The sequence below is a fragment of the Dendrobates tinctorius genome, unplaced genomic scaffold (assembly GCF_039654945.1).
Source record: "Dendrobates tinctorius isolate UK_male_01 unplaced genomic scaffold, ASM3965494v1 ptg000154l, whole genome shotgun sequence".
Lineage (NCBI taxonomy): Eukaryota > Metazoa > Chordata > Amphibia > Anura > Dendrobatidae > Dendrobates > Dendrobates tinctorius.
Window position 1 is genome coordinate 17,887,579 of NW_027361821.1, and position 22,228 is coordinate 17,909,806.

The following is a 22,228-nucleotide window of genomic DNA, read 5'->3' on the forward strand; positions in this document are numbered from 1 at the left end:
GGGAGAAAATGTCGGGCACATACGCAGTGCCGAGATCTGCCAGCAACAATAGGAAATTTTTCCTACTGGTTCATTTTGATCACTGAGATAGACCCTATCACAGTGATCAAAATAAAAAAAATAGTAAATCAAACCCCCCTTTTATCACCCCCTTAGTTAGGTAAAAATAATATAAAATAACTGTATTTATTTCCATTTTTCCGTTAGGGCTAGGGTTGTGGTTATGGTTGGGATTATGATTAGGGTAAGGGGTGTGTTGGGGTTAGGGCTATGATTAGGGGTGTGTTGGGGTTAGGGCTATGGTTAGGGGTGTGTTGGGGTTAGGGTTGGAGTTAGAATCAGGGAGGTTCCAATGTTTAGGTACATCAGGGGGTTTCCAAACACGACATGGTGCCACCGTTGATTCCAGCCAATTTTGTGTTCAAAAGGTCAAATGGTGCTCCCTCCCTTCTGAGCCCTGCCATGGACCCAAACAGTGGCTTTCCCCCACATACCGGGAATCGCCGTATTCAGGAGAAATTACACAACAAATTTTGTGGTCCATTTTCTCCTGATACCCTTGTGAAAATAAAAAAAATGGTTCCAATGTAATTTTTTTGTGAAAAAAGTAAAATGTTCATTTTTTCCTTCCACATTGCTTTTGTTCTCGTGAAGCACCTGAAGGATTAACTCCTTCATGACCCAGCCTATTTTGACCTTAGTGACCTGGCCATTTTTTGCAATTCTGACCAGTGTCCCTTTATGAGGTAATAACTCAGGAACACTTCAACAGATCCTAGCGATTCTGAGATTGTTTTTTCGTGACATATTGGGCTTCATGTTAGTGGTAAATTTAGGTCGATAATTTTTGCGTTTATTTGTGAAAAAATCAGAAATTTGGTAAAAATTTAGAAAATTTTGCAATTTTCACATTTTGAATTTTTATTCTGTTAAACCAGAGAGTTATGTGACAAAAAGTGGTTACTAAATAACATTTCCCACATGTCTACTTTACATCAGCACAATTTTGGAAACAAATTTTTTTTTTGTTAGGAAGTTATAAGGGTTAAAAGTTGACGAGCGATTTCTCATTTTTACAACAAAATTTACAAAACCATTTTTTTTAGGGACCACCTCACATTTGAAGTCACTTTGAGGTGTCTATATGGCAGAAAATACCCAAAAATGACACCATTCTAAAAACTGCACCCTTCAAGCTACTCAAAACTACATTCTAGAAGATTATTAACCGTTCAGGTGTTTCGCAGGAACTAAAGCAACGTGGAAAGAAAAAATGGACATTTTAATTTTTACAACAAAAATTTTCTTTTATCATCAATTTTTTCATTTTCACATGGGCAACAGGATAAAATGGATCCTAAAATTTGTTAGGCAATTTCTCCTGAGTACACCGATACCTCATATGTGGTCATAAACCACTGTTTGGGCACACGGCAGGGCTCAGAAGGGAAGGAGCACCATTTGACTTTTGAATGGAAAACATGTTGGAATATTTAGCAGACACCATGTCGCGTTTGGAGAGCCCCTGTGTGCCTAAACATTGGAGCTCCCCCACAAGTGACCCCATTTTGGAAACTAGACCCCCCAAGGAACTTATCTACATGCATAGTGATCACTTTGAACCCCCAGGTGCTTCACAAATTGATCGGTTAAAAAAAAAAAGTTTTCTTTTAGCCTCAGTTTTTTTATTTTCACATGGGCAACAAGATAAAATGGATCCTAAAATTTGTTGGGCAATTTCTCCTGAATACATCGAAACCTCATATGTCATCATAAACCACTGTTTGGGCGCACGACAGGGTCCGTAAGTGAAGGAGCGCGATTTGACTTTTTGAATGGAAAATTAGCTCCAATCGTTATCGGACACCATGTCGCGTTTGGAGAGCCCCTGTGTGCCTAAACAGTGAAAACCCCCACAAGTGACCCCATTTTGGAAACTAGACCCCTTATGGATCTTACCTAGATGTGTAGTGAGCACTTTGAACCTCCAGTTGCTTCACAGAAGTTTATAACGCAGAGCAGTGAAAATAAAAAATAATTTTTTTTCCTCAAAAATGATTTTTTCAGCACGCTATTTTTTATTTTCGCAAGGGTAACAGGAGAAATTGGACCACAAAAGTTGTTGTGCAATGTGTTCTGAGTACACCGATACCCCATATGTGGGGGGGAACCACTGTTTGGGGGGGGGGGGGGACCACTGTTTGGGCGCATGGCAGGGCTCAGAAGGGAAGGAGCGCCATTTGACTTTTTGAAGTTAAAATTACCTCTAATCGTTAGCGGACACCATGTCGTGTTTGGAGAGCCCCTGTGTGCATAAACATTGGAGCTCCCCCGCAAATAACCCCATTTTGGAAACTAGACCCCCTAAGGAACTTTTCTAGATGCATAGTGAGCACTTAGAACTCCCAAGTGCTTCACAAAAGTTTATAACGCAGTGCCGTGAAAATAAAAACTCAAAAAAATTTTTTTTAGTGCACAATTTTTTATTTTCACAAGGGTACCAGGAGAAACTGGACCCCAAAAGTTGTTGTCCAGTTTGTCCTGAGTACGCTGGTACCCCATATGTGGGTGGGTACCACTGTTTGGGCACACGTCGTGGCTCGGAAGGGAAGTAGTGGTATTATGAAATGCTGACTTTGATGGAATGGTCTGCGGGCGTCATGTTACATTTGCAGAGCCCCTGATGTACCTAAACTGTGGAAACCCCCCACAAGTGACCCCATTTTGGAAACTAGACCCACCAAGGAACTTATCTAGATGTGTGGTGAGCACTTTGAACCCCCAAGTGCTTCACAGAAGTTTATAACGCAAAGCTGTGAAAATAAAAAATCATTTTTTTTCCTCAAAAAATGATTTATTTAGCTCGCAAATTTTTATTTTTCCAAGGGTAACAGGAGAAATTGGACCCCAAAAGTTGTTGTCCTGTTTGTCCTGAGTACGCTGATACCCCATATGTGGGGAGGAACCATTGTTTGGGCGCACGTAAGGGCTGAGAATGGAAGTAGTGACATTTTGAAATGCAGACTTTGATGGAAAGGTCTGCGGTCGTCGTTACGTTTGCAGAGCCCCTGATGTGCCTAAACAGTAGAAACCCCCACAAGTGACCCCATTTTGGAAACTAGACCTTCCAAGGAACTTATCTAGATATCTGGTGAGCACTTGCAACCCCCAAGTGCTTCACAGATGTTAATAGCGCAGAGACGTGAAAATAAAAAAATCGGAGGGAGCACCGTTTGACTTTTTGAACCCAAAATTGGCTGGTATCAATGGTTGCACCATGTCACGTTTAGAGACCCCCTGATGTGCCTAAACAGTGGAAACCCCATAATTCTAACTCCAACCCTAACCCCAACACACCTCTGACCACAACCCTAACCCGAACACATCCCTAATCCCAACCCTAACCATAACCCTAACCCCAACACACGCCTAACCCTATCCGTAACCCTAATTCCAACCCTAACCCTAGTTCTAACCCTAATTCCAACCCTAACCCTAATTCCAACCCTAACCCTCTTTCCAACCCTAACCCTCTTTCCAACCCTAACCCTCTTTCCAACCCTAACCCTCTTTCCAACCCTAACCCTCTTTCCAACCCTAACCCTCTTTCCAACCCTAACCCTCTTTCCAACCCTAACCCTAATGGAAAAATAAAAATATAATTTCTTTATTTTATTAGTTGATCCTGCCTATGGGGGTGATAAAAGGGGGGTTTATTTACTTTTCATTCTATTTTGATCACTGTGAGAGTTTATCACAGTGATCATAATAGAATGAAGGGAAATTGCAGCCGGCGGGCGGACTGCGCATGCGCCCGCCATTTTCAAGATGGCGGCGCCCATGGTCCGGGACCGCGGGACACCGGGAGGCGGAGGGGGACATCGGAGGTACCGGGGGGGGGGGGGGTCTGAAGGTGGGGGGAGCACAGAGAAGGGGGAGGGGAGCCGAGGATGATGGCGGCACACTGCCGCCGTCAGTCGGTATCGGGGGCTGATCGGCCCCGTGAGCCGGTGGGTGGGGTTTCATCACGGTCTCCAGCCATGTCCGATGCTACTGGAGCATCGGCCATGGCTGGATTGTAATATTTCATCAATTTTCATTGATGAAATATTACTATCGCTCTGATTGGCTGTTTCACTTTTAACAGCCAATCAGAGCGATCGTAGCCACGTGGGGGTGAAGCCATGCCCCCTGTGATGAAGAACAAAGCCCCCTGTATCTGCGGGTCGGGTGACCTTTCAGTGACCTAGGTCACCCTACCCGCAGGGGGTCTTTAAAGTCATGACGCCACATAGGCGTCATGGGTCATTCTGGCACGACTTTTCATGCCTACGTGGCGTCAAAGGTCGTGAAGGGGTTAATAAACTTCTTGAATGTGGTTTTGCACATCTTGAGGGGTGCAGTTTTTAGATTGGTGTTACTTTTAGGTATTTTCTGTTGTATTGACCCTTCAAACTCACTTCAAATGTGAGGTTGTCCCTAAAAAAATGGTTTTGTAAATTTTTGTTAGAAAAATTAGAAATTGCTGATTAAATTTTAACACTTAACGTCCTAATAAAAAAAAATAGTTTCCTAAATTGTGCTGATGATGTAAAGTATAATCAAAAAATTTTTGGCACTCAACTCGTTTCAAAGATGAAGAATTTTTATTTGCAGTCACAAATATAGACGTTTCGGCTGTATCAACTAGCCTTCATCAGTAAACAAGACTGCTCCTATCTCTATAATTTTCTGGACATTATATTGTATGACCAATAGTAAATTAGGTGCTATTGGAGGTGATACCATCCACCATGTAAGAACTGGTATATAAACCTGTAGATTTCAATGAGAAGGGGTAGTAGAGAAATATTCCAAACGAGATCATATACAGGATTATTAGATCTGTGACTTTGAAAAGCTCCAAAGGTTGCACCAACCAGAAGTTGGCATAAACATCCTATGGCTATGCCTGAAGGGAATTGTCCCAAAGGGGATTACTTGTGGGATTGTTAAATCCTGTGACTCATAGAAAACCCCAATTTCATGCTGTAAGAACAGCAGCTGGCTGTAGTTTCAAATGTCTTGTTGGTGGGTGGCAGCAGGACCTGTGTGAACACGGCATCCACTGCTAGTGTGGCAGGATGTAAAGTAGACATGTGGGAAATGTTATTTATTAACTTATTTGTGTGACATATCTCTCTGATTTTAAGTGTATAAAAAAATAAGTTTGAAAAGTGCAAAATTTCAATTTTTTTTCATAAATAAACACAAGTTATATTGATGACATTTTACCACTAACATGAAGTATAATATGTCACGAAAAAACAGTCTCAGAATCAGTGGGATCTGTTGAAGCGCTCCAGAGTTATAACTTCGTAAAGTGACAGTGGTCAGAATTGTAAAAATTGGCCTGGTCATTAAGCTGCAAACTGGCTCTGTCACTAAGGGATTAATAAAGTTTATCCATTTTTTGTTATCACAGGAAACTCGCTCTGTTTGATGAGTGGAACTCCTTAGCTGTCTATGTTTCAATGGATAACACAGTGGTCATTGAAGATATAAGTAAGTTAGTTTTCTTAATTTTAGACGCCATATACAGGAAAACCAACCAGTAAGCAATAAAGAGCCAAAAGCATCTATCACAGTAATTGTTTTTAGCACCAATTTCAGTGGACAAAATGAAAAAGGATAAAAAGAAAACTCTGGCAGTGTGACTAATAACACATAATAATTGGATCCACTCTTGCTGCATAGTGCAGTAATAGTACAGTGCTGACAGGAGCGGGTGTGCGGCTGCCGATTGTGGTTGTGCACCTGCTCAGCATTGAATGTGGCAAGGTGCCCACATAGTCGTATGCTACTACGCGCCTCGCCTAACTAACTAAGGGACTTGCTTCTTAATGAATCTGGAGCGTCTGCTCCAACACACCCCATCAATGAGACCAACAGGAGAATCATCAGTCTTGATGCATCAAGGCCATAGTTTCTTAATAATATATCACTTTCAATGGGCCAGAAGGCATTCATTACATGAGAAGATAGTTTTGTGTATGGGATTAAGAACTAACTATAGATATATTAACAGGCAGGTAGTTGAAAACAACCTGCCTGTTATGCACTGTGACCATCTCTGCTTGTGATTTACCTGCTTTGTTTCACCTCTCGTCAACAGAGCAGCACTTTCTCTTCCAGTCTCCTCTTTTGATGGGGCGGCACTGCAGACATCATACTGATTGACAGCCGGCTGCCCACAGTCAGGTAGTGAGCAGTGCTGCTCCGTCAGTAGAAAGGAAGAGAAGATGCTGTTCTGTCTACTCAACTACCTGCATGTTTGCTCCCAGCTCCATACAGAAAGATAATAAATGTCCCAGTTAAGGGCCCTGCACAAAAGATAGCAGTAGACTGAACTATGGTTTACCAGACATCTTTCTCTCCCGACTTCCCCATACACAGGCGCTCGCTCTGCTGAGTGTTACTGTGTGTTCTGTGAGAAAGCCACTGCCAGACTCCTCTGATGACAGCTTTTCTTGCCGAGAACAAAAGGATTGGAAATCTGAAATTGGACATGCTGGATTCTTATGTCACCCAACATCATCTGGCGGGGGACAGTTGGGAGGCCCCCATACGCAGTAGACTGTCAGCTGAGCCCGCCAATATTGGTGTGTTCAGCTGACATTAGCCTAATGTGTATGGGGGCCTTTAGAGTAGTCAGATACCCTACCACAACAGGCAGTAAGGACGTATAATATGTGACTACATCTGCTTTTAGAAATGCCTAGATGCTATTAACTAGTCCTGTTGAGGGTTACAAATACGCTAGTGATAGATAATGTAAAATTAATAAAGGCTGACCTTGATGGACTGGTGTCATTTTTTTATTTGTATGTATTTATTTAAATCTATGTAACTGCAAAGAAAAGATGACAATATGTAATAAAGGCAAAAAACATGAAAGGGTAAAGTCCCAGAAATCCTAAAGTACTATATGTATTTCTCCTACGCCTCATTGGGGGACACAGAGACACTGGGTGTTATGCTGCTGCCACTAGGAGGACACTAAGCAAACCAGAAAAAAAGTTAACTCCTCCCCTGCAGTATGCACCCCGTAGCTGGATGAGATATCTCCAGTTCATGCTTAGTGTCTGTAGGAGGCACTTGGGTCTCGTTTCAGACCCAACCGTTTTTATTTTATTTTTTGAATTTTTCTGTAAATTTTTATTTTTTAATTAACGGAGTGAAGGGGGCGACTGTTCCTTTCTACGGCCCGCTCTCCCCCGAACCAACAACAGGCAAGCACGTTGAGTAACCCTTCACGTACATTTTCCTGCAACGTTTAGGGCTGATTCCTCTAGCATTGGCGATGATGCTTGCGTCCAGATTCCGGTAATCCACGAATATGAGGGCAGGCGCACGTAACTGAGAAGACTGGACAGCGCTTACGTAGACCCTGAATCAGCCCCATAGCTCTCCATCCCCCTACCATAGGGAGGATCGATTGAGAATGGCCCCTTTAAGAACTCCTCCAGCTCTGCTGCATCAGCCCTGGAGGATGAGAGCCTGCATGGATGGCCGGACAGCGCTGAGCACTGGAGTAGAGGTATGGGGTCGGGTCCTGTCCCCCGGGAGTAGCGCTGATGCAGCGTCAGCGGCGGTGCACCAGAGATCGCGGCCACCTCTTCCCTCAGCGCTACTGCGGGTAGTCCGAAAAATTTAGTCCCCGGCTTTCCGGCATGCTAGGCCGCAATTTAAATAGCGCCACCCACTAGCCCCGCCCCGGCCCGCCCACTGGCGCCTACCTCGAGTAGGCTCAAAAATCTAGCCCCCGGCTTTTCCGGCCTACTAGGCCGCAATATGAATAGCGCTACCCGCCATATCCTTTTACCTCAGCCTTCTCTGGATACGATCTGTGAGGCGAGCATTCTGCCGGATACCGGGTGACACCGCAGGGCCACCACCATTCCTCCCGGGGGGCACAGCATAGGACCGAGTAAGCTGCATCTGCCCTCAGACTAAAGCTTAACCCCTTCCCGACACGTTCCCTGCAGCTGCATCAGACTGCCGTTAACCCTTTCAGGAGCGCTATGTCTCAATCTAAGGAACCGAAACGGGCTGCTAAAAAGCACACTGCGTTTTTTACCGTGTGTACCTCTTGCAAGTCTGCCTTACCTAGTGCACAGACTAATCCGTTCTGCACTGACTGCGACCCGGCCTGCGCCGCGACCTGCGCTCAATCGCCCCTTGCCGCCGCTGCTGACGGGTCTCCTGCATTTAGTACCCCTGAGTGGGCTGCGTCCCTGTCACGGTCGGAGGAGTCTCTGACCCAGGCTATATTCTCCCTCTGGGAGGGCTCTTTAAGCCAGAAGGCGTCCTTACCCCCCAAGGAAGGCTCTGGCGTCGAACGGGAACTGTCCACCAGCAGGGGCCATACTCGTTCAAGGGATAGTCGGGGCGGACCCATGACGCTTCCCCTAGCCCCATTATTGCCTCTGCATCTGCGACTCCTGTCTCTCGCTGTCCCTCTCTTTGAGTTCTCAGCGAGCACGACTCTGTATTTGATTCTGACATGTCTGCCCCTCAGAATCCCCCAACTGATCAAGAGTCGCTCGATTCTCTTATAGAATCAGTTAACAGGATTCTGAAGCTGGATGAGGATAATGTTCCCGCTCCAGTACATCCTATTTCACTTAAGAAAACCAAGCGTTGTGCGCAGGTTATTTACCAACCATCTGGACTTTAAGGAAGTTGTCCAGCAACATAGGGATCGCCGTATAAGCGGTTCACAGGGCAAAAGTCTACTCAGGCTAAATACCCTTTTGAACCAGACCTAATGAAAGATTGGTTACAGTCCCCTCCGGTGGACCCGCCTGTATCGCGTCTGGCTTCAAAAATGCTTCTGTCCGTGTCTGAGGGTTCCTCGATCAGAAACCCCTTCGATCGTCAGACTGACTAACTTGCCCGTTCAGTTTTTTTTGTAGCTTCAGGAGCAGTGCTTTTTCCATCTTTCGCAGCAATTTGGGTCACGAAAGCAATGGCCGCTTGGGCAGAGGTCTTGATTACCTCCTTCCAGGATACCAATCTTCCTCCGGAAGCAACCATGGTCAACAGACAAATAATTCACGCAGCGGACTTTGTAGTGGACGCCTCTTTTGACGCCGCCAATTGCGCTGCTCAAGCTGCCACTAACGCGATCTCCATTAGAAGAGCCCTATGGCTCCGCGACTGGCGGGCGGATGCCGCGTCTAAAAGATCCTTGACTTCTCTCCCATTTTAAACGGGTCATCTTTTTGGAGAGAAACTAGATCAGCTCATTTCTGATGCTACCGGGGAGAAAAGTAAATTCCTCCTTCAGCAAAAAGCTACTCAGCCGTTTCGCAACCAACAGCCGACGAGCTTTCGTTCCTTTCGCAACAACTTCGGTTGGTCAACCTTCTCTTCCGGATCAGGTCCGTCTCCGTGCGGAGACAGAGGCTCCCAGGTCTCATACAGACCTAACCACCCTTGGAAACCCAGACCTAGGGCTTCTGGTTCCAAGGGAGCCAGGTCTCATAGATCTACCCAATGACTTGTTGCGGTATCCGGCGGACGCCGACAAAGTAGGCCACACCTGGCTCGCGGTCGTCCACGACAAGTGGGTCAGGGAGCTGGTGTCCTCCGGTTACAAGATAGAGTTCTCCACTCCCCCTCCAACTCGCTTTTTCCTTTCCTCTCCGCCCAAGGGAAAGACAAGAGCCTTCCTTCGGGCTATTCAGGCCCTCTTAAGGGACGGAGTCATCATTCCAGTCCCTCATCACGAGAGGTTCAGAGGATTTTATTCAAACCTTTTTGTGGTTTCAAAGAAAGACGGAACGATACGACCCATTCTGGATCTCAAACTGCTAAATCAGTTTGTCACGGTTCGGCGATTCCGAATGGAATCTCTCCAGTCAGTGGTCGCTTCCATGGAAAAAGGAGAGTTCCTAGCATCCATCTACATCAAGGACGCTTACCTTCACATTCTGATCTGCCCGTCTCACCAGCAGTTCCTGCGTTTTGCAATTCACGAGGAACACTTCCAGCTCGTGGCCTTGCCCTTCGGACTCGCTACTGCCCCCAGTGTCTTTACCAAGGTCATGGCGGCTGTCATGGCCATTCTACACTCTCAGGGAGTAGTAGTGTTACCGTATCTGGACGACCTGCTCATCAAGGGTTTGTCCCTTTCAGCCTGCGAAGAATCTGTGGAGGTAGCAGTAAATACACTTTCACGCCTGAGGTGGAAGATAAACTTCGCAAAGTCATCCCCGAAACCAGCTCAGAAAATGTCCTTTTTAGGAATGATCTTGGACACTTCCCGCGGGTTGGTCATTCTCCCTCCGGAAAAGACGCAAGCCTTACAACAGGCAGTCCGGACTCTTTCTCGTTCAGCTTCTCACTCCATTTGTTTCAGCATGAGAGTTCTTGGGAAAATGGTGGCTGCCATGGAAGCAGTTCCGTTTGCACAGTTCCATCTCCGTCCCTTACAACACGCGTTGCTGTCAGCTTGGGCCAAGAACCCGTTCTCCCTGGACCGTCGGATCCTTCTGTCCCTGCGGGTCAGGCAGGCCCTCAAGTGGTGGACTCTGAGGTCCTCCCTGAATCAAGGGAGGTCTTTTCTCCCAGTAAGATGGTTGTTAGTAACCACCGACGTAAGTCTTCTCGGCTGGGGTGCGGTCTTTCGTCACCACACGGCACAGGGTCGTTGGTCAACCCGAGAATCGCGTCTCCCCATCAACATTTTGGAGATACGAGCGATTAGATTTGCTCTACGGCGTTTCCACCATCTCCTCGCAGGTCACCCCATCAGGATCCAATCAAACAACGCCACGGCTGTAGCGTATATCAACCGCCAGGGAGGTACCCGGAGCAGGATGGCCATGCATGAAGTGAGTCTCATCCTCCATTGGGCCGAGACCAAACATTCATCCATCTCAGTAATTCACATCCCCGGCATAGTAAATTGGGCAGCAGATTTTCAGTCGCCAAGGCATTGCCTCAGGAGTGTGTTCTCTTCATCCGGAAGTCTTTCACCAGATCTGTCTTCGTTGGGGGACACCAGATGTGGACCTCATGGCTTCCAGGCTAAATAACAAGGTGTCTCTGTTCATTGCCCGATCGAGCGATCCATGCGCCATCGGAGCGGACGCCCCAGTTCTGCCATGGCACCGGTACCGGCTTCCGTACATCTTTCCCCCTCTTCCCTTGCTTCCGAGGGTCATCAAGAAGATCATAGCTGAGGGGGTACCAGTGATCCTAGTCATGCCAGATTGGCCGCGCCGAGCATGGTATGCGGAACTAATACAGCTAGTAGCCGATGTCCCCTGGCGACTTCCAGATCGCTCGGATCTGCTTTCTCAGGGCCCGATTTACCACCAGAACTCCGGGGCCCTGTCTTTGACGGCATTGCCGTTGAATCCAGGATTTTAGCACAGGCTGGATTCTCTCTCGACGTTATTTCCACCATGATTCGTGCTAGGAAGCCCGTATCCAGACGTATCTATCACCGCACCTGGAAAATCTTCTTTTCATGGTGCAAGGATCATGGTCATTCCCCTCTGGTGTTCTCCATTCCGGGCATATTGGAGTTTCTTCAATCCGGATTAAAATCAGGCCTCGCGCTTATCTCGCTCAAGGGCCAAATTTCGGCCTTGTCAGTGCTTTTCCAACAAAGAACTGCCACCAAACCTCAGGTCAAGACATTTATTCAAGGAGTCTCCCATGTGACACCTCCTTATAGAAGGCCATTAGAACCATGGGACCTTAACCTGGTTCTCGGGGCCTTACAAGAGGATCCTTTTGAACCGCTGCAGGACGTGTCATTGACCATCCTCTCTTGGAAAGTGGTCTTTCTAGTAGCAATTACGTCAGTCAGACGAGTTTCGGAATTGGCAGCTCTGTCCTGCCGTTCTCCATTCCTCAGTTTTCATCAGGACAAGGAAGTTCTCAGGACGTCCCCGTCCTTCCTGCCCATGGTCGTTTCCTCTTTCCATCTCAACGAGGAAATTGTTTTGCCTTCCTTTTGTCCGGCGCCAGTCCATCGCATTGAGAAGGCACTCCGCACCCTAGATGTGGTTAGGGCGCTGAGATGGTACATCTCGCGGACGGCTCCCTTCCACAAGTCAGATGCCCTGTTCATGCTTCCTGAGGGGCATAGGAAGGGCCTAGCCGCATTCAAAGCAACGGTAGCCAGGTAGATTCGCTCAGCGATTCAGGAATCCTACCGTGTCAGGAATGCGCCTGTCCCAGCGGGGATTAAGGCGCACTCTTCCCAGTCAGTGGGCGCTTCTTGGGCCATTCGGCACCAGGCCTCGGCAGAACAGGTCTGCAAGGCTGCGACTTGGTCCAGTCTGCATACCTTTTCAAAACATTACCAAATTCATTCTCAGGCCTCGGCAGACACATCCTGCAATCGGCAGTACCTCAGTCTTAACTCAGAGGTACATGGGGTATTAGCAGATGTATGCTCCCCACCCAGGGACTGCTTTAGGACGTCCCACTGTCTCTGTGTCCCCCAGTGAGGCGTAGGAGAAATATGGATTTTTGTGTAGTCATCGTAAAATCCTTTTCTCCGAGCGATTCATTGGGGGACACAGCACCCACCCTGTTTAGCCTACTGGCTTATTTGTAGCATTCTTAGGTTTTGACATAGTTCGTTATTGTTGACTGTTTAAGCTCCTACTGCTTTTTTTCGCTGAACTGGAGATATCTCATCCAGCTACGGGGTGTATACTGCAGGGGAGGAGTTAACTTTTTTTTCTGGTTTGCTTAGTGTTCTCCTAGTGGTAGCAGCATAACAGCCACTGTCTCTGTGTCCCCCAATGAATGGCTAGGAGAAAAGGATTTTACGGTGAGTACACAAAAATCCCTATTTTATTATGTTATAAATTGTTATTCTTTACATTGTATGTAATGACTATGCAATGTATGTACTGTACGTACACTGTAGAAAGTATCCATATTGACCTGGTGGTTGTTTCATTGATGTAGGGAAAATGTGCCGCTATCGGCCTCACCCGTGGAGCACCCTGCAGAGTGAGACTTACACACACCAAAGTGCTTGGAGCAGAGGTAGAGACACATCAGATCCGCGTTCTGCGTGGAGGCCGCTGCTGCTAGTCGTACCACTGCGCCTAGGAATTAACCAGATTAACCCTGTGTATATTGATGCTTTTAAGGTAAGTCTGCTCAAATGTTATGGTTTTCATAAGATAAAAAGCTATTCTATACAAGTATATGGACACAACCTGTGGTTATTTATTATTTAAATATATGTATTGTTGGATAAAATAAATGTTGAAATTGAATTTGACTAAATATTTTCTGTTTCAGCCTTATATAGGCTCTGTATTACACTGGCTATTGCTGCCCGCAGAATGAGTGAAATCAAAATCCAACATAGGATTCTTAGTTATCCTTCATTCTGATTAGAGACTTTGAGTAGTGATGAGCGAGCGTGCTGGGATAAGGTGTCATCCAAACATGCTTGTGTGCTAATAGAGTGACTTCGGTGTGCTCGAATAATATTTTCAAGTCCTCGTGCCTGCATGTGTTGCAGTTGTCAAACAGCCGCAAGACATGCAGCCGCAGGGACTTGAACATATTATTCGATCACGCCGAAGACACTGCACCCAAGCATGCTTGGATAACACCTTATCCCAGCACGCTCGCTCATCACTACTTATAACACTTTTCTCCCTTCTTTTGAGCTCCTCCTGGACTCCTCATTGACTACAAAGTACAGCTCAACTTTCATGTGATCATAAATCAGCTGAGAGGAGCTCAAAAGAACAAGGGTAAGATTTGTAAACTATCCTGTCAAAATGAGCTCACTGACCGATACTGCAGCCTGAAAATACAGTTCAACACAAGGGCTATGAAAGGCCGATGGTGCAAATCCATATCCTTTAATAAATATTTGATTACTGATGATTTTACTCTTGTGACTTCCCCTGTGAGGATGTATAGATTAAAATAGTATTTTTATTAAATCGGCTTATTAAAAAAATATATTAAAAGGTAGAACAAAATACCAGAGGTACAGTATAATTATAGGGTGGATCACCCAGGGGGTGCAAATAATTAATACATAATAGTACTACGCAGGCAGGTAAATATAGGCCATAATTCAATAATCATATTGCATTATCCACAGTATCAAATGTAAAGAATGACAATCAGTCGTCAATATAGTCAGGGCAGAAAGAGTAAAGCTGAATTGCTACCATCTTGCATACCTTTAATATCAAGTAAATGGTTAACATACACAGCGTAACCTAAGGTGTATATATAAGTATCCAGTCATATTCACATAGCTCAGTGAGTATTTTAATAATCGCATATAGTATGCACAAAGCACCAATATACTACCACAAAGAGGAATGCCCGCATGATACACATAGCAAGGTATACTGTAGTTACCTGGAACACTCAGGGACTCACCATGTCGCGGCTTTGAGGTAGGCTCACCGCCGGAGCCCACCTCAAAGCAGGGGATACAGACCGCTGACTTACTATTCCTTTTTCTCACACAGTGTCTGTGAATAGGGCATATAAAGACCAGATCCCTACAAAACCTGTTAGGACACAATAATGCCGGTCATACATGTAATACATGTAAAACATGTCCCTAACCTGAATGCGTATGATGAGGTCAGGAGTGGCAACGATCAGCTGATCACTATGTTGTGGGTGGTCAGCTTTATATGCCACTGATAGACACCAGAAGTAACGCTCTCACGACTTTCTCTCTACAGGAATGTTTTAAAATGCCACAATCACTGGGAGTGCTAGGTGGGAAACCAAATAATGCCTATTACTTCATAGGCTTTTCAGGTAAGCTGACGATGAACCATGGCACAGGGAACTATTAATTATTGGAGGGAATATCTTGTGACATTGGAGAACCTGTTCCTCCTGCAGCTAATGAGGCCAGGTCCTGAACTGGTGGTAAATGGCACCACCATCCATTTAGCAATTGTGCATAACTCATGATGGGGTTTGATGCTATTGCTGTACACCATGGCTGACGTGCAGTAAAATCATGGGAAAGCTGATATCATTAATAAACTTGTATCATCTGGAGCAGTATTCTTTATTCATGACTTATTGAAAAATGTAAAGGGCAATGAAAAGATCATTTTCCCAACTATTAATGAGGCAAGAGCAGTGAAAATGAGTCTCGTCTATAGTAGTATACAATTTACATATACTTTATTTTTGTGTTTTTTTGGTTTTTTTTGCCTTTTTTTTGCGAAGGTGATGAGCTTATTTACTTGGATCCTCACACAACGCAGATGTTTGTGGAGATAGAAGAAGCCGGCACAGTGCAGGATCACACTTACCACTGCCAAAAAACCCCTAATAGGATGAAGATTCTGAATCTGGATCCCTCTGTGGCATTAGTAAGTAATTTTCTCTTTCGCCTCATTGGGGGACACAGAGACCATGGGTGTATGCTGCTGCCACTAGGAGGCTGACACTATGCACAAAAAAGGTTAGCTCCTCCTCCGCAGTGTACACCCCACCGACCGGCAGGAAATTCCTCAGTTTAGCTTAGTAAGTAATTTTAAGGTTAACCCATTCTTAATGGCCATAATAAGGTATCAAGATGCAGCGACATTAAATTACCAGTCATGGATTTATCACATGCTCTGGTAAATCCGACCAAACTACATCAGTAATCACAACCCAATAGCTCTCATGTATTTCAGTACTTTGATGATGGTGGGATAATGGAGTGAATATTGTTTTACAATCTGCATTTCAAGTGTTTATATTACTTATTTCATTGACTTGTGATATCTTTGGTAAGTCTGTTTTGCCATCTTTCCCAGGGCTTTTTTTGCAAAGAAGAAACAGATTTTGATACCTGGTGTACTACTGTAGAGAAGGTAAGTTGTTGGTTTTTTTTTGCCGATAGATATAGCTTTTAACCCCTTTGTGTAAACGGACAAACCATTACGCTTAGCACATGTTGACTTTGAGACTCTCAGCAGGTAGAGAGGGAAGCTGCATTAAGAGCCCTGCGATAAGGAACTGATAGCAAGCCATATAACTCCTTAACAAGCAATATACACAGGCTGAGTGTCACAGGAGCCACAGTGCTTAACAAAACACAGGTAATCATAGAAACGGACCAGGAATATAGAATACCCCAAAACAGTGAGCAAAGTCCTATATTGCCTAAGCTGTTAAATGAACTCACTACAAAATGAGTGCTGGGAAGAGTTCAAATGTGGCAGAAAAGCTTAAAAAATATGCCGGGACAGAACAAGCTGACTCCCCTCGTGCCTCAAGGGAACAATATAACTCAACAGCTAAAAATACAGAGCAGCGCGAATCTCAGACGAGAATGCGGGGAGTGAGAATCAAAGAATCAAGAGGATGTGACTCTGAAACAAGTAACTGAATGGCTTCCACAAGCTATCTCTAGCTGTAAAACATTCCTATCAGGGAAGTTTGAGGAGGTACATTCTGAAGTGGGGCTTCTCCAGCAAGGTATGCAGGCCCTGAGAGGCCATTTAACAGAGGCCGAAAATAGGGTGTCGAGCTTGTAGGACAGGGTGGAAACAATGGCTACTAAACGAACAAAAGTGGCGGGATCAATAAACACCTGGCGTCAAAAAGTGGATGAAGTGGCTCAAGAATACACTTGGGGACGAATTTTCAACGGTGTTTGCGGTAGAAAGAGCGCACAGTCCCCACCAGACCTCTCCCACCCGGTGCCCCTCCACGTCCATTCCTTGCACATATTCTAAATTGTAAAGGACAGAGATACCGTTCTACGCTTGGCCAGACAAAAAGGTCTCGTCAAGCATGATAACGCCACAATCTCAATATTTCCTGACATCTCGGTGGACCTACAAAAAAAGTGCCCAATTTCTGGATGTGAAACGGAAACTCCGGGACAGAAATATCATCTACTCCATGATTTACCCTGCCCGCCTGCACGTTGTCCATGAGGGATCATCAACATTCTTTTCAACTTCTGAAGAAGCGTCAGAATGGCTTCAACAACACCCTGGACCTAATAAGAAATGAACTCCTTAAGTCCGCTGTCACTTATCATTACTGGAGCCGCTAAGACTCTGTTTCTGTTAATCGAGCATTAGGAACTCCACTTGGAAGACACGAGATCCAACTATACTTGACACTGTGATCAGTGAAGGTATCCCCCAAGTATAAAATGCTGTACACCAAGAATGGTTATTTGTGTCGACTGTATGTTTTTCTTGGTTTTGTTGCAATGACTCTTGTTTATTGGTTGATAGCTGCTAGAACGACTGCCGTATTTGGCGACTATTATGCGCTAATGCTTTGTACTTTAGTAGGCACCCCCTCCACATTACACAATATTTGCAATGTGGATAAATAGGGAATCTCACAAGAAAGTACCGAAGCCCAGACAACTAGACTGGTAAAAAGTTATAGAATGGTATTTGTAAACTCTCTTGATACTCCTACTGTCCAGAAAGGTAATGATTCTGAGCTAGTATGTGTGACATGGAACATAAGGGGCCTAAAATCACCAGGTAAAAGAATCAAAGTTTTTTCGCAGGTAAAGAAATACAGCCCTCATATAATAGCCCTGGTAGAGACTCTCCTCACTAGAGATAAAGCCAAATGGATCCATAAGCCATGGGTGCAATGGTCGTTACACTCCTTCCACACAAACTATTCAAGAGGAGTATCTCTTCTTATACAAAAGTCAGTAAGATGGGGAGTTAAGGTCTCCCTTAGAGACCCGGAGGGACGCTTTGTATTTGTCTACGCAAGTTAATTCTAAAAATTGTTTTCTCTATCGCCTTATTGGGGGACACAGGAACCATGGGTGTATGCTGCTGCCACTAGGAGGCTGACACTATGCAGAAAAAAAGTTAGCTCCTCCTCCGCAGTGTACACCCCACCGGCAGGAAGTAGGATGTTCAGTTTAGCTTAGTGTCAGTAGGAGGTGGTCACGGGTCTTTCATTAGACCCATATCTACCTCAGTGTGCGTCGTTTCTTTTTAGGTTTTCCGGAGGGATACAGAGTGAATAGTCACATCTGTAGTCCCACAAAGAGACTATGAGTACGGCGTGTACTGCCACCCCGTATCCTCATAGCTCTCCACACAGGACGAAGAGCCCCCTATCACGGATGTGTGTCAGGCAATCCAGAATGGTCCTGGTCCCCCGTCTCCCACCCACTCGCCTATCAGAGCCTGTCGGTTTGGAGGAGACGAGGACGTCCTAAGAAAATTCACGGACGTCTTTACTTCACTGGACAATGAGGTACCTCTCTTTCCTCAGGTTTCCTCACACAAAAAGAGCGCGGAATCACGGCTCCTTCACTCCCTGTGGCAGTTAGGTACAAGGCCTCCATGCTGGCTTTCTCCCTGCGCCTCTTTTTACTAAGGGCTTCTGCCCTCCCGGCTGCACTTAACTTATTCATCTCTGCAGCTGGGCTTCATGCAGGGATCCATGTCGGGAGCGGTCGCCGCGGCGGTGCAGCGGTGGCTCCGCGCCGCCTTGCGTTTTCCGGCGGCCGCCGCAGTTACTCCAGGCCCCGGCTTCAATTTGGGCCTTGTTCGGCGGTGTGGCCACGCCCCCCGCCTTCATCCTCGGGTGGGCTTTTTTCCCGCACGTTTCGGGCCCGCCCACCGCTCTCTCCCTCTATGTCCTGTGTCCCCGAGGCAGCGCACGGCCCCGCCCACTACCCCTAGCCTGCCTACTGTCTTTAAGCTGCGCCATCTTCGGCCTTCTAACAGTGTGGTTGATTCCGCCTATTCTCCATTCCTCGGCCCCTCAGTGAAAGCGTGCGCTTTTCTGCACTGCTCCTCTCAGGCTGCCTCCATTTTCTCAGTCCCCCAACCTTCTGGCAAAAGAGGCGATCGTTGTCTTCAAGCGTGGGACCCGGTTAGTTCCTTCACCGGGCAGGTACAGCCTTTCCTGCCCATCTCCGCTCGGCCTAAACAGGTACAGTGCGGAGCATATTCCACTTATAGTAAAATTAAGCTGGGCCTCACTATCCGCAGGCCAGTGATGGCGCATTGAACCCATCTTTCCTATGGAAACTGATGGGAATTGTGCTATAGCGATGCAGTCTCTCATGTAAACAGTGCAGCCATTAGTGTAATAAGTACCCCTAGCCGTACTATCATTAATAGTAATATAGCCGGGCAGTCACTAGCGTAATGGTGCTCTGGAAACGTGTGTTCACTGACGTAACAGTGCTCCAGAGCCGTACAGTCGCTAACGTAATTGTTCCTGGGCGTCGTGTAGTCACTGGAGTAATGGTGATCTACAGCCGGTAGTTCTCTAGAGCCGTGCAGCCCTAGGCAATCGTAACCCAGTGCCACCGGCCATTTTAGGCTGAGCGTGACCGCATTCGTCACATGCGACCGATAAGCAGCTTGAGCCTGGGCTGAGACCCGAATGGGAGACCAGCCTGCGCTCACAGTCATGCACAAAATTCACTGGCGTAATGGTAATCTCCTGCCTCTCAGTCTCTAGTGGAATAGTACGTCCAGTATCATAGCACACAAGAGCCATGCAGTCGATGGTGTATTAGTTACCCCTTGCGGCTGTCTTCTGTGTCACGATCCACTCTACGTCCGCTCACGTACATTGGACATGTTCAAACTTGCCATATAGCGTCTGCCTGGTAGAAGTTTTCACTCGCACGTCTTGCCTCGGAGATCTGACTTTGTCTCACGGCTGTTGTGGTTTCTGCTATCGCAGATCCGTACCCTGATTCTCGGTGGAGCAGGACTCGACCATTGCTTCACACATAATAATTCAGGAGCCTCGGCATAGCAAATGCTTCCATATCTCCTGCTCGCAAGCAATCAGAACGCTGGCATCACACTGCTCTAAGCAGAATGATGAGCTGTTTCTGTCCCTTCACTTCTGGAGTTATGGGACGGATTTCCAGCTGGATAAGAAGTCAAATCTGTGTGACCCGGCAATTTTCTGCAGTGGCTCAGTGGATAAAGAAGCTGACCACAACTCGCAGATCCAGTAGTTGGAACCCTGTCGCACAACAGAGAGTAGAGTTTAGTCTTCCTCTGATTCCAGGCCTACTGTTCTACTGTCAAAAGAATTGACTGGTCAGAATATGCTTTAATACAGACTGCGTGGTACGGCTTACCACACGTGAAGCCATTATTCTATCCCAGAAGCCGTTATTCTGCCTAATGTCGTCAGGTACCTAGGCCTAGACCGCACTGCAACACAGAGCGGCTGTCTCCTATATCCTTCTCTGGGTTCTCTCCACGCTGATTTGTTCACAGGTTACTTAGAGCCATTGGCAGCTATGCTATATCCGCTATCCAGGCTTCAGACGCAACACCTACCAGGTATAGTGGTTGAAATGGCCGTATTACTGTGGAGACGTGTCCGAGCTTGACTGCTCCAATGGTACTGGTGTTCAGTACCGTATTCAGGTGAGTCACACGCCCTCGTATTCAAGTTCCTCGCGTCCTGTTGCAGCAGTATTCTATCCTTATCGAGCATTTTGGTTAGTCCTCTATCAGACATGGTTAGTCAATACACGCCATCTTTCTGGTAATTCAACCGTACCCGAGGTCGAGAGACTATACCGGCCAGGCTCTACTGTCCCATTGGCAGATGAGTCAGGAGCCTCCTCTCTCACGTTCCTCAGGGTCCTTGCAGTGTCTGCTTAGCTCCCGTATAATCACCACTCTAGATGAGGTGATGGCATTTATTACCTCCAGCGGGCTGCAGCTGTGCTTTCAAGTCTCTCTCATGTGAGTCTAAGACATGTTTCAGGTGCTTAGTTCATAGTCAATAACATCTGTGGTCTATTAGCAGTTAAACGTCAAAGGCTACCAGGTACTAACGGAGGGGATCTCTGTACCACAGGGCGGATCTCAGTAGCACCACATCTGTAGACTCCACCTTCAGGTAGGTCAGACACTCTCGTGTCAGGTATGGATGGTGGAGGTTTACTGTAGCATGATCTGGACCCTAGGGGTGAGTTACTCCACAAGAGTTTTGTCCCACCTTCTGTCCAGTTATAGTACCGTCTGCAGTTTAGCTTTACTGCCCGGTGTCAAAAACGAATTGAATATTCATTTATTTCATCTTTTTATTTCATCTCTTTATGCACTGGGAATTCACAGCCAATATATAAACTTGTACAGCAGAGTATTAAAGCCCAATGTTTCGGCCCATCTGGCCTTTATCAAGGATAATACAATTTGTTTTGTTTCAGAATGTTCTACAGAGGTCCTTGGACTTCAGCAGCATGCTTTCTTTATGCGGTATTTTGTTTATTTGTATAGAATTTTATACAGTTTTTTAACCCTTTTTTCATTGTATAGAGGGTATTTGTTTATGCAGGGTATTTTTGTACAGAAGGTATTTTTTGGCTAGGAATTTTTGTATGACTATATTATACCTTTATATTGTTATTTCATGCATTATTTGTATTTCTTGTATTTTTTGCATTTTTTACATTTTTTTATAATTTTTTATAATTTTCTTTTCTGTTTATTTAGAATTAACCCTTGATAAAGGCCAGATGGGCCGAAACGTTGGGCTTTAATACTCTGCTGTACAAGTTTATATATTGGCTGTGAATACCCAGTGCATAAAGAGATGAAATAAAAAGATGAAATAAATGAATATATTTCTGGAAGCAACTTCGTTTTTGATATTGTTCTGAGTGCTAGAGGTGTTTTGACATTATTCATTCTATTATTTTCCTCTGAGCACCACTCTCTGCTGTGCCCTTTTTTTACGAGTGCAAGTAGGACCTTGATTCCACATTTTTTTACTGCCCGGTGTGTTACGCCTATCATTAAGGTTTGGCTAATAGTAGTTTATAGGTTCTAGTATGTCCCAAGGGCCTTCGAGCTACCACATTACCTAAGCTCCTTATTTGTCGGAACTTACCTATGCTTTCTTACAGACACCGGATAAAGCCTCCAGCGGATCACAGATGTGACTTTTGACCGTAACTGGGGCAAGTATCTCACCTCAGACGGGAGTGGGATCTCACTCTGCGCAAGTATAGTATCGACCAGGGTAGAAAGCTGCTCCAGTCTTGGATCTAAGGATGAGTATGGTGATAACATGTTTCTTCTCGGTGTTCTTCAGGCGCGTGTTGTCTTAGACTTAGGCACGCGGTTCTACACACTGTAATCCTCGCCCTACTCCGGAGGGTCCAGGATGGATTCGGCCGTTTACATCGTCATAAGAATTGACCTTCCTTTCATCAGCCTAGTTGTCT

The 22,228-nt window shown here is 45.8% G+C and overlaps 1 protein-coding gene across 1 annotated transcript in view; it reads left to right on the forward strand.

Annotated features, from left to right (window-relative positions):
• Positions 1-22,228, forward strand: part of ATG4A (autophagy related 4A cysteine peptidase) — a 97,325-nt gene that overhangs the window by 46,164 nt on the left and 28,933 nt on the right. Inside the window, exons 7-11 of the mRNA XM_073547640.1 lie at positions 5,465-5,544; positions 12,982-13,169; positions 14,748-14,826; positions 15,250-15,395; positions 15,828-15,884. Coding sequence (XP_073403741.1) covers positions 5,465-5,544; positions 12,982-13,169; positions 14,748-14,826; positions 15,250-15,395; positions 15,828-15,884 — 550 coding nt within the window. The remainder of the gene's footprint in view (positions 1-5,464; positions 5,545-12,981; positions 13,170-14,747; positions 14,827-15,249; positions 15,396-15,827; positions 15,885-22,228) is intronic.